General features: G+C 41.8%; 1 protein-coding gene across 1 annotated transcript in view; it reads right to left on the bottom strand.

Moving 5' to 3' along the window:
• Positions 1 to 15,657, bottom strand: part of KIAA1217 (KIAA1217 ortholog) — a 370,897-nt gene that overhangs the window by 339,501 nt on the left and 15,739 nt on the right. The window contains exon 2 of the mRNA XM_064444796.1: positions 14,750 to 14,864. Within this exon, the coding sequence (XP_064300866.1) occupies positions 14,750 to 14,813 (64 nt within the window). The 5' untranslated portion in view covers positions 14,814 to 14,864. The remainder of the gene's footprint in view (positions 1 to 14,749; positions 14,865 to 15,657) is intronic.

Raw genomic sequence — 15,657 nt, 5'->3', positions numbered from 1 at the left:
TAAGAAAAACAGGGATATTAGTCAACGTACTTTTATGGACTCACCTAAGGATTCATTGTGATTTAAAAGAGATGAAATCTAAGAAGTTAAACAACTCTAAAGAGCATGATTCAAGATCATATAACAATTATTTCTTGACTTTTAATATAATTCTTTATAAAAGGGGCTTAAAAATGAGGAAAAAGACAAAGTAAATAAGCAGTGCATGCAGCTGTTTCAGGAAGCTGAACGGCAATCAGTCTGCTGTTTTTCTTAATCAGAATAAACATGGTCTTTACTTCAGACTGTTCTCTCATCTATTTATCTCACACTTCACACAGCATTACAGTGACAACCATCACGTCTGCTGGATGAAAGAACAATCCAGGATATTACCACCAGAAGTATAACAGATAAAAATTAAACACCCACCTCCCAGAAACAAAAACAAAACCACCAACCAAAGAAAAACCACACGACCAAAAAATCCCCACCAAAGAAACCTTTCAGTCTCTAAACATCTTTCTTTGTTTCCTGTCTTAGGTCCTGTTCAAATCCCTCTGAACATCCTGCCCTCTCTGTTCACTTTCCTTCAGTTGACAAGGCAATTTAGCCCAATTTGACTAACAGTCTATATATACATGATCTTCTTCCCAGTATTTATTCACTCTCCTCATTTACTGGGGCTCTTGGACAGAAACAAGACATGCCAACATACCATTCCTTCTCTCTGTCTTTGCCAATTCCCCCAGCATAGTAAACATGTGGTGTTATGACTAGGGAGCACTTTATTATTTGCTATAACATAGCAAAGCATAATACCATGGAACATTCTTGCTGTCACATCCATATTCACAACTCCCGTGCCTGTGTACCTCCCTCATTCTTCTTTCCAAATTGCAGCTGGAGGAAGGCAAAAAGGTAATGGCTTTGTATTTCAAAGAGAAATGAGTGCACCCAGCACATTCCTAGGATCACCATCATAAATTGGCTGGGAAAGGACAAGCAGATACTAGCATGAACCTGCACTTCTTATGCATCCTTAGTTTGGGGCAAGCAGAAGCTGCCTGTTTTATGCCAGGATGCTTATATGCTGTAGCAGGAGCAGTAAGCAAGTCTCCTTTTCTCCAGCATCAGAGGTGCCTTGTGGCCCCTGACCATGAAAAGATGAGAGGTTCAGAAACATCTGCCACGTCTGCCCTGCAGCCTAAAGCCGAGCATTGTCAAAGTCTGATGCGTCACTACCATCACTCCTGGTAGCAGCTGCTGGGTGGTTCCACACCAATGCCACGGGATTGGTGTGGTAGCAGGGACCAACATGTAGCAGCAAGTGCCACGTATCAGGGAAACCCCAACATCTCCATCTACCACCGCAGATAGCTCAATGGTGCCCCAGCTCCCCCCTTAAACAGAGGAGCTTCATTCTCCTAAATACCGGGGGAAACACACTCACTCTCCTCCCCATTTCTCTGTACAATACCTTATACCCCCATCTTGTGGCTTGAACTACTCTAACAGTTAAAGAAAGATTTTAATGAAGATGGGGGAGGGAGAGGTAGAAAATGATAAAACAATGTGTGCTGCCTGTTAAGAAGGAACAGAAGAGATCCTACCCATCTCCGAGGGGATGCAAAGGGACACTCAGTTGTGAGGCCAGCTCCTTTTTGGATAGAAGGTACTTCTGACTTTACAAGGTCTTTGAAAGAAAAATTAAATATTTGCTATAATATGTTAAAAACACTTCAACAATATAAAAGGTTTTCATATTGTAATCCAAAACTTTTTCTTGCATTTTTTTCAATTAGTTTTACATAAAATGGCTTTGAATTTTGTATTGTAATCAACAGGATTTCTGAGGTTAGCAAAAATTCCCTTTGCTGCCAACGTACAAAAAAGAGTCTGGTTCTCAGAACAAGAATGGTACAAGCTAAGTATATTAGAACTAGATTATAAAGAAAAAAAACCAAACATACACAATCACCCTGCCATTCCCAACCAAGTGTAGCCAATTGGTGGCAATTAGCATACTGTGCATAGCACAATTCATCTGGCCATCCGCTGGGCTGCCAAAGAAATTCTGGGTGGTAGTTTGCGTTGGAGCTTATCAGCAGTGCTGACAAGGGATGCTGGTGCATCAGCAAACACCTTCTAAAATATGTAGCAGTTTGGCTGCTGTTTTACCTGTCAGCCACTTTTCAGTGAGCTGCTATCAGGAGGGAGAACGCTTAATCACAGCTCTCCAACAGCTAATATTAAAGGAGAGGGCAGGATGACTTCTGGCAAATTAAAGTCAGCTGATGTTACCACCCTTTCCCTCATGGCCATACTGTTCCCCAGAGCAGTGTGGAGTAATTTTAATCCATTGCTGTAAGACAACCTCAGCATTTGTTTTCTCCCATTTCAACGGCCTTTTGCATAAAAGGCTGGGGCTTTGCCAAGAATGAGCTTGCAGAATTTTGCCTTGCTAATGCAGGATCTGATTCCCCAATCCATAATTTAACTTACACTGAATACTTACTACAAGGGTATCCTTATAAAACATATCAGAGATGTAAAATTTCTAAGCAGCACCACATTCTGAAAAATATTCACCATATTACTTATTTTGCAGACAATAATTGCTCTTGGATGCATCAAAGACCCCTTTACACAGAAAGATCTTAAATAGAACATGTGTCATGAAGACGTTAGAGATGTGGTCCTTCAGGGGTTGTGGTCCTCAGACATACTACTTTTAGAAAATCTGTAAAAAGGCATCAATAAAGGTTTCAGTTTGCTTCTTTAAAAAAAAAAAAAAAAAAAAGGAAAAACCCTCCTCTAATCATGACCTAGAACTCATTTTCCTTCAAGAACTTCACAGAAATTTATGATAGCAAAAATGCCTGTGAATTTCTACCTTTTTTCCTTCCTCCACTACTCCTATCTCAAGACTATAAGCCTGATCTTCCCTTCAAATCCCATGTTTCCACTAATATTTTCAAGGAATTACTGCATCGACAGCCTGACAAAGGCACCCTTGAGAGGCGTGAATGACTACAGAGGGGGAGCTGGGTTCAAACTCTTTGATAAATTGGTCTGAGCAAGACTCTACAAGATGCACAGAATTGTAAAATTCGTTTTCTTCTTGAATCCATTAGCAGATCTGAACAAATTAGTTTTGACAAACACAGCACATTCTCACTGACCACAAAAAAAAATAATATTGAAAGGAGATCTAAGGCACTCCCCAGAGCTGTATGGAAAATAAAAGGCTTCTTAGAGCAATGTTTAGACCAGCACACTAGGCTGACAGAAAACTAGAGGTAAGTTTTCAAATCACAGCATCCACCCACTAGCTTTGTCAAAGCTTTGCTGCTCAGCATAAGCACTGTCATAGCATGCCAAGGATACAAGGATAAGGGTCCACATCTGGAAAGTGGGGCCGTGCCAGCATTACACCTCCTGTCCAGGGTTGATCTCTGCATCCCGCAGCAGCATTATGGGGCTCAGCTGCTCTCATACCCTACAGTCCTTCCCACAGCCAACAATGGTTTGCTTTGATTTGTTGGCAGTGAAGCCAAAGGAGATGGAGGAAGCTGTTCAATCCTGGCAGAAGCCAAACTTTTCTGATTATCTCACCCTCAACAAAACCCAACATGCACTTAGCACACAACTGAGTGAGGATAGCACTGCAACAGTGATGACTAACCCAGACAGCTGTAACTCTGTTTACTACAAGGAACCTAAGAATTACTAGGAGAAACAGCACAGCAGCTCAACATGTACAAGCATCCCAAAGAGGAGCAAGATTAAGACTAAATATTTAAACAAATGTAATATTGAAATAATAAAACAGACCGTAAGTAAAACTGAATAGATGTTAACATATACATGTATAAACTCATGCCACTCTGTGCCTCACCACTGCACCCAGAGCTCTCCAATTTTTATTGATTGTATGGCAGCTATTTCACATAGAAAGCTACATACACACACTCAGGAACCACAATATGTTTAACCAGAGCTTAAAGCATTCCCTTTGACACAAAAAATATACGTCACTCTGGGACAGGCCACAGCAGGAACTGGCACAGAGTCCACCTGGAAGATGAAGACACTGAAATTCAGGTCTCTACACCCAGGTCCCAACATGGGTAGAGGGGAGCAAGCAGCTGAGCCCCACTCCAGCTGACACAGGGGGCTGAGTTCTGGACCACTGCACATGTCACAACATTTCACTCATATACAAGCCCCTAGCTAACAGGAACAGGAAGAAAATAAGGCATCGACTTGTTCTTTTGGCTGCCAAACATAAGTGCTGTGCAGAGCGTGAAGGATTCACACGCACACAACTCCTTTCCATCATTAGGGGATCCTGAGTATGTGTCACCTGTCCTCGTGAGGTGTGCTACAGGGTATTGAGTGCTCTGGGACAAGGATTCCCATTTTCCCCTTACCTTTGGGGCTGTGCATTAGGATATACATACCCTGCAAGGACAAAGGACAGGACAGGGAGGCCTGTCATCCCAGGCAGTGTCCCAGTGGTCACAACCTAGCTCCTGGAACAGTGCAGTTATGGATGCCAAAAGGATGCACCACCAGTACTGCATCAAGGAAGACCCTTTGGCCCAGCTCTACACAAACTTTCCCGTGGTGAGAAACTGTGGTTCAAATTCTGCTGTGAACAGGGCAGAGAATGGATTTTAAATTGGACCTCTTTCCTCTAATATTTTACCTATCAAGCTAAGGACATTTTCCAACTTTCATTCTGTGGGTCAGTGAAATGTAATGACACGCATTAAAGGGAATTATTTTTAAAGCATATCAACACAACAGCAATGGAATGGTATCACCGGTGCTTCAGAAGAAAAACCCACACGAATATTCACATCTTTTATTCATATATTTTAGTGAGACTAAAAGCTCACATACTTTAAGATTCACATAAGATAAAAAATTGTATATACATGAGGATGAAGACTGCAACAGTCCTTACTATTCTCAGGTTCCTGGATACAATGAAAAAGATTGATGGACTTTGGAAGAAGCCTGCCCACACACACAGCACTGTTTCATATCTTTTTTCACATTCAGATCACACAGGAGACAGAAAAGAGTTACCAGGTGAGACAGTTATGTTCCTTTCCTTGCAGACAGTTTTAAAGCTGTTTGCCATGCCTATCTAAGTATTTTTATTTTTTTAACTCATGTTGCACCCATGCAGGAGGCAAACCAACACTAAAAAAATAAGTGCTGACATAACAGCAGTAGATAGGGAGGATGGCTCATCTAAACTAAACTACATATTTGCCAGTCATGCCAAAGATTCTTGTTTGGCTTTCCTTGTAATTGCATGCCAAGTGCTGCCTCTTTGGGCAGAAGACTCGTCCCGAGGGACCACACATAGCATGCCCCTGCTTTCTGCCTCAGCCAGCAGCACAAACCAGCACTGCACAGCAGAAAGGAGGCTCACACCCAGCAGACTCCATGTGATGCTAATGACCTTCCTATTCATTATAATCTTCTTGCTTTGGGGACCTAAGGAGGTAGCAATTGTGTCGTTATCAAAATATTTGTCTTCAGATTTCTACCTGTTTTTAAACATAGGATGGACCTAAGACTGAACCTGAAATACTTATTGACTTTCCTACTATGAATAAGGATGGGTCTGAGCTAGCTACTGTCTTTTTCAAATGTATTTCACAGTTTCCCACTACATACTATTGAAAAGGCTGTTAGCTCTAGATGAAGAGGCTAGAATAACTCCAGAGAGCATGTCTTCTTTCTGAGAGAAGGTTCAATTTGATTTTGAGTGAACAGACAGTCACCTATGAAAGTGTTTTTAATAGACCTTATTTCCATCCTAGAAAACTGACCTACTCAGGTCCGAGCCACATGCAAGAGATATGCAGAGCCCCTAGGAATTTCAATTACCAGCCATAGATTATAGTATCTGCAGCAAGCAGCTCCAAGTTTTACTTATCCTTTGCAGCCAATGAATCTGATGAAGCTGATTCAATGACTCAGGGATTCCTAGAGAGAATGAGTCCTGAATTAAGTCACGCAGCTACAACTTCACCTAGGTAAAACACACAGAGGAGTAATAGACAGAAATAAGCTTCAAGCAAGTTGGGTTTTTTTTTGTTTTGGTTTTTTTTTTTCTTTGCTATCATCTAAAGTACCATTAAATAATGGAGAGCTGGCATTACTTACTGACTGGGTTGTTAAACTACGAGTTTTGCTAGACTACACCCGGAAGAGCAAACATTTGTGCATAAACATAGCACTAAGTATAGAGTTTTATTTTGAATGAGGTTCTTGCAATGCTAATCCGTGATTTCCACTTTAGGATTAAATTCTTCCTATGCAGAACCCCTTGTTGTGGACACTCCCAAACTGCACCCAAGATGCTCATAAATACTTATTAGGAGATGGCACCTTTCAGAAAAAGCACATAAAAGCTGTTCTCCAGAAATAATACACATTTCTTGTGAGCCTGCAGATGGAACTGAAGTTACTGATTTTGACCTCTGATGATTGCTATCATGCGTGATAGCATTAGCAGAGATATTCATAGCTAGAGCTCTCCACCAAGACGAACAGTTCCCAGTGCAGTGTTTCCCCTATTCTCACAACACATATTTCTCACCCTGTCTGCCAGAATCCAGATTTGTTTTAGTAACAAGACCATCTGCTTTTTGAAAAGGTTTTTTTTTGGGGGATGACAGATGGATGAGGTTCAAATTCTTGTTGCAACCAGCAATGAATTTTTACAATTCATTGTCTCTGCTGCTTACTGTCTTGCTTTAATTACTTGACAAGAAGAACTGTCATGGGAGGAGAAAGAGTTTTCCAAATGGATAAAATTTTGAAACCAAAATAAGCTTATAAAATAAATTTCTGATGTTTTAACTACAAATAGTCTAACTCCAGGTTTGTAACCTAGTTCTGTAATCCTGTATTGGCTCAGGTTTCTCTTTCATGTCCCAGAATAAAGGGATGTGGAAGCAGAGGGAGTACTTTAAGGGGCTATCTAGAGTGTTATAAGCATCATTTCTCCCCCCACCCCCAAGTCTCAAAATATTATGTGGCTCTTTCAAAGCCTTAGTTCTTGAGGTCTGGTGTTCACAAGAGAGACACACTTGCTCTTGTAAAGCTCACAAAAACACAATAGACTTCTAGCCCTCAATATTAAGGAATAAAAACTTCAAAAGTTGGTAGGCAGATTTATGGGGTTTGCTTAAATTCTTTCATATTTTAAACACCTCTCCATTTTAATTTCATATTTAATACCCTTTTTGGAGTGACAAGCTTGGAATAGCAAATAAACCTCCATGATACCACAAAAATGTAGTAAGACAGTCCCCACTAATACCGTGCTGCCAAGCCTCGATCCACAAGCCATAAATTAGACATCCACTAGCCACGAGCGCCCCACTACATACATCAGGAGGAGGGAGGCACTGGGAAGTGCCATCGCTGACCACAGCTGTATCAGGTCTGCACCCGGGCTCCAAACCAATGTCACTAAGTTGCCCACAGCCTCATCAGCGTTTTACTTATTGCCCAATGGTCAGGGACGGGGGTTAACTACCAGCCTCTGCCAGTCATGCATGTAGCCCCAAAACGGGATGCACGCTTGGATTAGGGAGAGCTTCAGGCAGCTGAAGAGCCCCATGTTGCTACTCTACTATGACAGGAGACCTAAGCTGTGTGCAAACAGGGGAAGGAGGGGAGGGGAGCTTTGTTCTTCGAAACAAATAATTGCGCAAAACACTAAACGATCCTCTAGTTCACATCCCTAGATAATGCCACAGAATTGTTCCATCTGTGAAAATATTTCAGTGAACCACATCAAGTTTATATCCATTTCTTAACAGTAAGTAAATGCTGCCTGTACAGCTGGAGGCACCAGCCTCACCCTGCACCTCCCATGCCCTGATAACCCAGCGTGCCAGCCTCACAGACATGCACCGCTGAGAAGGGGCACATCCATATCTCAAACAAGGCACAAATGCTACAGAAAAATCGAGCTCAGATTAACGACATTTGGAATCTGTCCTTTATTACTCATTCACTATGGAGCCTTTGTAGGCTTCAGCCTTGGTTTCAATGAACTGACTGTTTCAAGAAAAGGAGAAAAAAAAAAACAGATGGAAGAAAGGAGAAAGTCTACGGGGTAGGGGGAAGCCTGACAGCAGAAACAGAAGTGTAAAGCAAGAAATAAAACAAAACCAAAACAAAACTATCAGGTTTTTTGCTCCAGTTGCTTCTTGATTTCCCAGAAAAACTAAAAGCAGATGCTTTAATTTACTGTTTCCATAGTACTGTTTAGTGTGCCTTCATCTATTTCCTGATGTTATTCCCATTTTTCCCTCTCATTTACTAATAGAAGGAATGAAAGATCACAAATAATATAGACAGGAAAAAGTGACAGCCAACGAATTTTTCATCATGTTAAAAATAATTTTCAAGATAAAGTCCTTACTAACCATGTTCTCCTCCAAAAATAAATATAATAATCTACTCCTCAAAATCAGTACAGAATAGATGCTGCCAAGCCTCTAAAACTACCTGTTATGGTTTTGATTGGTTGGGGTTTTTTGTTTGTTTGTTTGTTTTTAAATATGACTAAAAAAACTCACCTAAAAACCAAAAGAGCACATTTCATATGCAAGCATTTTCTAGCACAGCAATGATCATTGTTCTCACATCCATTTCTTTGTACTCTGAATCTACGACCATTTTTCACACATTCTTTTTAAACCCTGATTAATTTAACAGAAAGAGAGTAGGCCAGAAGGAATCTCTGTATTGAAGACATTTCTCCTAAACTCATATTGGATCCAAAGCAGCCATGATTATATATTACAGGAGCAATCTATTTAAAACTAAGATAGCAATAAAAGCAGTACAGAGAAAAGTATTTGAACAGCACTGACAAACTCCACCACTGTAATGTTTTCCCCATAAGTCTTATCAAAATTCTAGCACTGAATCTTTTTTCTCTTTTTGAATGCTGGGATACTCCAAAGGTTATTTTTAAAAGAAAACACCCACAGAGGTTACTGACTGATGCCTGCTGCACTTCACAATGCTTGTCTGCCTGTGCATCACTCTGCTCCACTACACGCTCTCCTGTACCTGAGTGGCGCCAACAGGGCTGCACACTGGCCCTTGCACCTCACCAGACATTTTAAATAAAAAAAGTTGATAAATAATTTCTCCTCTACAACACTCAAAGGTCAAATAATCTCTATGCACCTCGGCAATGACCCACTTCATCACAGAAACTGTGAGGGAGCTGCAGCTGAGACTGCCAGTGATCCACGGAGGTTAAGCAGTGATACTGACCTCTCCCAGGCTGTGGTCAGCAATGAGAAACAAATCACCAGCTTCATAGCAGGTCCCTCAGCCCTCCTGACAACCAAAAAACTGCAGGAATATTTCAGCCCCAGAGGCTAGTGGAAGGCTTAGGAGTAAAAAACAAAACAAACAGAAGACCCAGAGAGAAGATAGTGTGCTGACACAAAACTGGGAGGGAGCATGAAAAGACTGTTATGGATAAACACTCTGCAGTGGAGGGTCAGCCATACAGGATGGGATATCTTCCATTTCCCTGAAAATGGTGCTAGATAATGGGGTGGGGAGGGGAGGAGAACAACAAAAACAAACCCACACCTCAGCAGTAAACTGCAGAAGGAGATGGTCCCAGGTTCAAATGACTGACATGCAACATTACCAAAGATCAGATCTCAGTCTGATTTGGGCCGAGGGCCCTGTACATGATAGAAGACACAAATTTCAGACCTGCAGGGGCAGCAAACACCAACTGAGCATCAGCTGCTGGATGTTGAGTAAATAAAACTTCCTCACAGAAGCAATGAGAAATCTCTCTATCCTGATACAGGGTTCAGCCCCCATGTCCTTAAGCTTCAGATTATGGAAAAGTCCAATGTGTTTCCCTAGTTACACTCCCCACCGCCAAAAATACACGTACTTCTACAGTTCTCACTTGAAGAATTAGCCATTCTCCTCAAGTTCATGACAGACCAAAATTACCCTTTCCCATTCCAGAGGGAAGAAAACATCCTTCTTGGAAGGAGCAATCAGGTGGTCAGAGTCCAAGATAACTTTGCAGCTAACAAGGAACAAAGATGAAGAAACCAAGCAGTTCCTCAATATGCTACCCCAGTGGTGGACTGTCAGTGCTAAAAGACAACAGTCCTCTCTTCCACAGAGGGTCCTGTAAGTCCTCCTGAATAAAACAAGGGGAAAAAGGAAGACAATGGCTCTGCAGGTCTTGGCAAGGTTGTAGGAATCAACACCCAGCCGGGTGAGACCCCTGCTTCTGAGGCTACGTGCTGTGGGCAGCTTTTATCTTAGGATGCACCTGCTTTGAAAACGGGTATAGGCTCATTGCCTAAGGCAGAGCATGATGGTCTGGGGCTCACCATGAGGCATCATGCATTTATTGTGTTAATGTTGCCCAGGTCATGCCCACAGCAATTGCTGAGCCCATCCTTTCAGGACAACATGATGGTAGATGGTCTCCTTATTGGAATTTCAGTTGAAGGCACAGCTTTTCACAGCCTGGTGAGGAGGGGTAGAACTATCATCTCAAAGAACAGATAAATTTAAGTCTCCAACTGAAATAGACATCTTTATGTTCTCACCAAAAATGTACTAGGGCAATGCCAAGGGCTACAGAATTGAGGCTATAGTAAGTGGTAAGCGAATCTGCTCCAGCAAGGAAAAGGCAAGGAGGAACATGGGGCCTCCTCATCACAGCTGCATCCAGCATGTCAGAATCCAGGAACTCCTAAGAACTACATCTTGGAACACAAAAGAAGGTAAAAAGGATCTTGCAGTACTCATTTTTACAGACCATCTGCCTCTCTCAGGACCTTGCAGTCTTCAGAAGAATAATTTTGCAGATATTATTTAAAATATGTATAAAAAAGGCTACAGAGATAGGGAAATGCTCTCAGTGCCAAGTCTCTTGACTTGCCAGGTCTGAGATGGAATCCAGACTACATATACCTTTTTATTAATTTTTTGAAAAGCAGGGTAGAGCTTAAAAGATCAGCAAATTGAATATTTGCTCAGGATGCAGTTTCCTCCCATAAAATACAATCACCTCATGAGAATATCTGCAATACAAGTATCCCATCACAGGATGGGCAAAGTTTACAGTCATCCCAGAAAGGAAGGAAGGAAGGAAATGAGTAAAAAGAAGGAAAGGGCTGACAGAGAAGTACCATACAACTAGGGTGTTCCCTCTTGATTAACATCCAAAAGGAGATGAAAGCGGAAAAGAAATTCAGAAACCACACACCCCCAGACGCACACAAAAAGAACAAGGAGAGAAAACAGACCTGAGAGCAGCACTGGCAAAGGCAAAATCTGTAAAGTAAAAGAATTCTGACTCATTCAAATGACCGAGAAAGTGAAAATCATATATCAGGTACATCTGTTTTGCTTATGTGCACAGGCACAGGAAAGGCAGGTTGTGAGTGCCTTATGCATAGTGTCAAGGAAAGCCCATTTCCAAGTTGGGCACTTGAAATACAAATACCCAACATGAATACATACACAGAGATAAGAAAAACCTGAAGTGAAGAATACCATGCAACACAGGAACACCTACACACATTTTCTTTTCCCACAGGAAAAACAATAGATTTGAAAAACAGCTATGAAAACAAAACACCTCCAAAACATGCAAGTTTGATAAGCAATGAGCATTTAATGCAACGAGCCAAATAAATGTAGTGAATATCCACAGCAGTGAGGGTAACATCATTAAATACCAAAAACCAATCACAGTATTCCTTTAACCTCCTAATTTTTACATAAGTCTCCAAGTACAAGCCTGGGAATGGTGCAGGGGAGGGAAAGGCATAGGAGTGCCAGGCTCATGAAGCTTGAGCTACTCAACAGCCTTCACCCCCAGCTCCCCAGCCACTGCAGCAGCAGCTTTTCAGCTCCGAAGTGGCGGGGGGTGGGGGTGTGTGTGTGTGTGGAAACACCACACAAAATCCAACCAGAAAACCCAAACGCACCTCCCTAGACTGGAGCTGGAAGGGAACTACAGCTCAGCTCTCGGAAACCAGGCAGGTTTGGCCAAAGCTGGGGAAAAGCCACATGCTGCAGCTCCACCACATAACTGTTTCCATTTCGGGATTAGGTTGCCCAAAATGGACCGGTTTCATTTGATACTATCAAACTGTTTAAAAACAGCTACTGGTATAAAAAATAATCAGCCTATAGTGAATACCAGTTATGGCTGTATGTGATCCAACTGATACCCCCAAAAATCTACTGCTGGAAAGTGCTCACATATAAAAGCACCATTAAAAACAACCATAAGGCAAATTTCTACTGAACTAAAATCACCCTACTCTAAATAAATGAACAGTGGAAAAAGTTTACCAAAAAAATCTCTGAAAAAGATATGCTTAAAGAAGTTACTAAAGGTTGGAGTGGCACTAACCAGATTTACATGGAGAGACTGAGACACCACCCTTCCAGACCCCACTTCAAAGCTTTGCTTCCTCCCAGCTTCAGTTAATAGCAAAACCCCAAACGGGAGGTCACTTGCAAGTACTAAACCTACTTAAAAATAAAAAAAATAAAAGTAGTACCTCAGATTCAAAGAAGGAGTCTTGCACAGACCCAAGCCTTGCCCTCAGAACCATAAGCATAGGAGAAAGGTGAATTTAAACTCAGTCTATCCACAGGCAGCCGATAACCACCGCAAAGCATGATGAACAGACACAACTTCAAACACCTGATCTAAGAGTGGTGGTTCAGTCTCATGAAACCCAAAAGACTAGCAAGAGCACAATCCCTCCAGTAGCACAGAGAACAACCATGGTTCTCAACATGTTTGTTCCCCGAAGAGGACATGATCAGAAGTTAAAGTGACTGTTACCAATGTACTGATAGTACTCTGCTGATAAGAAATTCACAAGCAGCTTCATAACAATATAGGCACAACAACAATTCACATTGCTTCACAGACACATCACTCACCCACCCCTACTGTGAGTCTTCCCAAAGGAGATGCCCCAGCACACCACCCCTCAGGCACCAGAGCAACAGGCCACAGTCAGTGCTATCAAGAACTACCAAAGCAGTCCACTTCAACAAAATAACTTGCTAGCCCTGACCATGCAGACAGACTCCTCTCCCACGTTGTCTCAGTTCCAGGGGAAAGCAGGAAAACAGGCCCAACAGGCTGTCGTCTGAATTGACAGGCCTCTAGGCAGAACAGCATCTCCCTCGCAATCGTCATCATCTCCCAAACAAGATGATGGGACGAGCTGGGAAATAACTGATTAACAGCATGACTTCAAAAGATCATTTCCTGAGAATCAGACAACTTCTAAGAATCAGCAGCATCCTCCCCCATTACTTCAGACGCTGACAATGGATGTCAATCACTGCATAAATGGGCTGATACTTACTAGAGCAACTACAGTAGCAGACTAAAAATGCAACTATTTAGCCTCAGGAAATTCAGGGAATTAAAATGCATGCTTGTCAGAGTCTAAATTAAATCCAAAGGGCAACACTCCATCAGTAATCTACAAGTTTTCTAAACCAAAGGTCTGACGAACCACCCCAGCGTCAGCCTGAGTTACCTACATATAACAGGATAATTTCTTCTCAGCTCTGCCTGGCGTATTCAGGCTCCAGACTGTCCAAGAGGATTCAGCTGGACTGTTCTTTGTTGTACAAAGCCAAGAGACAATATTTCTTCTTTTCAGATACATCTCTCCATCCTGCCCATACATACATGGGTTAAAGCAAATTATCAGATGCCAATCAGTACTTTAATTGTCTGCCCTCTTGGACATAAAGCCCAGGTGGATTAATTCCTGGAGATTCACCTTAGGCTCAAGTGACTTCTTGCCAGAGCTATTAGGATAAGGACCCAGGTCTAGAAGTCCACAGTTCTGTCTAACAGCTGATAACCACTCATAAATCTGCAACCACTGACACACAAATATCTTGATTTATTCTCAAAGATGAGAACCATAAGCATTGTTTGCTGTGGCTCAGCAAGACTCCCTAGCAGACATACTGATCTATACACGAATAAAGCCATAAAGAGTGACCCAATTCCAATTCAGGCACTGAAAACAGTCAGATGCCTTTCTTAGAGGATCAAACAGGAGGTCGCAGCTACCCACCACACCTTAGTTTTACAAGAGGGAAATGATTCAACCAGAGTACTAAGTTGAAAATAATTATTCCAAAACAGGTAGCATCACCTAACAAATTTTAGCAATACATGGAAGATGTGATGGGAGTCAGGCTGTGTGAGGGAAATAAATTGTTCAGGGCAGAGAAGACAATGATTTTCCAGGAACTTGTTATTTTTGAAAGAGGACAGCAAGAAGACATTCCAGATGCACCTCATCTAAACTACCTTCCCCACCCAAATGCTTACCTTTTATACAAAAAAGGGACAATGAAGGGACAACTCAACATCTTAATGACCATCTCCAACTCCTACTAATTAAGCCTCTATATCCTTCCCATCCAATATATAGCCACCTCTCCAGAGGAAACTGTCTCCCAAGCCCACCAGAAGCTAAAGAAAATGCACATGCAACCACCACTACCCAGTAGATCTTCTTCCAACACACACAAAGCCAGGAAAGAACAATAAGATGAACAAGAAGGGGCCAATGAAAGCTGCCCACGTCACCGCATTTGTCACAGCTACTGAACACAAGTGAGACATGGGCAAGCACTGGGGACAAGGTTTCACACTCACCCAGCTCCTTACAGGGGAGCACCACACTCCAGCAGGGTGGCCAGATAGCTCTGCCATGAGGCATGCCAGGGCATCGCAGCACAGCAGCTGCCAGCAAACTGTGACTTCAAGAAACCTAAAACAGTAAAAAAGCAAGTTAAGAGTGAATGTGCCAAAGCTCCTTTCAAAACCAGCACTGACGGCCTCCCACAGACAGCTGTGGCATTGCCACAGCTTAAAACCCTGCAAACAACACATCATCAAGGTTGACTAACCAAAACATTGTTAGTTAAAATGCAATTAAAGCTGGAAATATGAGCAATTTAACGCACCAGAAAATATTGCAATGATCTCAAAACCAAACATTTTTGACCCAATAGCGACGCCCTGCAGCAGTTATTAGCAAATAGATGATCTGACTCTTAAAGCATCGGCTGCCCTTCAGTGTTTCATCACAAGGCAGAGTTGACATATGCCTCAAGAAATTGAGCTCCCAGCATTTGTAATACTATCTTTCAGTTTTATTTCACCAATACCCATTTCCAAGCTTCATCCATCTGTGAGTTACTTTTAGTCATTTCAAATAACACATTATACCTAGAAACCATAAAGTTAAAAAGAACAATACATTATTTCTGATCATCCAAGAGTAACAGTATGAGTTTAAGTATTAACTATGCAATTAATGCTATTTAGGTTCAAGGTGATAATACCTTGAAATAATGAGGATTATCAAAAGTACACCAAACAATTTATATGAATCTACTGGAAAGCTGAGATATAATTATGCAGTTTGCCCTTTAACTTGCATCTGACAGTGGTTTAAGTGACATTTTCCAAACTTAAGGCCAACAGTCTATATTCACAAAGTCTTGTAGGCTGATAATCGCAGCCTATGCTCTCTCAAAACAAAAGTAGTTTTAAGAACA

Source organism: Phalacrocorax carbo, chromosome 2 (genome assembly GCF_963921805.1).
Source record: "Phalacrocorax carbo chromosome 2, bPhaCar2.1, whole genome shotgun sequence".
NCBI classification, from domain to species: Eukaryota; Metazoa; Chordata; class Aves; order Suliformes; family Phalacrocoracidae; genus Phalacrocorax; species Phalacrocorax carbo.
Note: the sequence above shows the minus strand (reverse complement) of the source record. Positions and strands in the feature narration are given on the sequence as shown.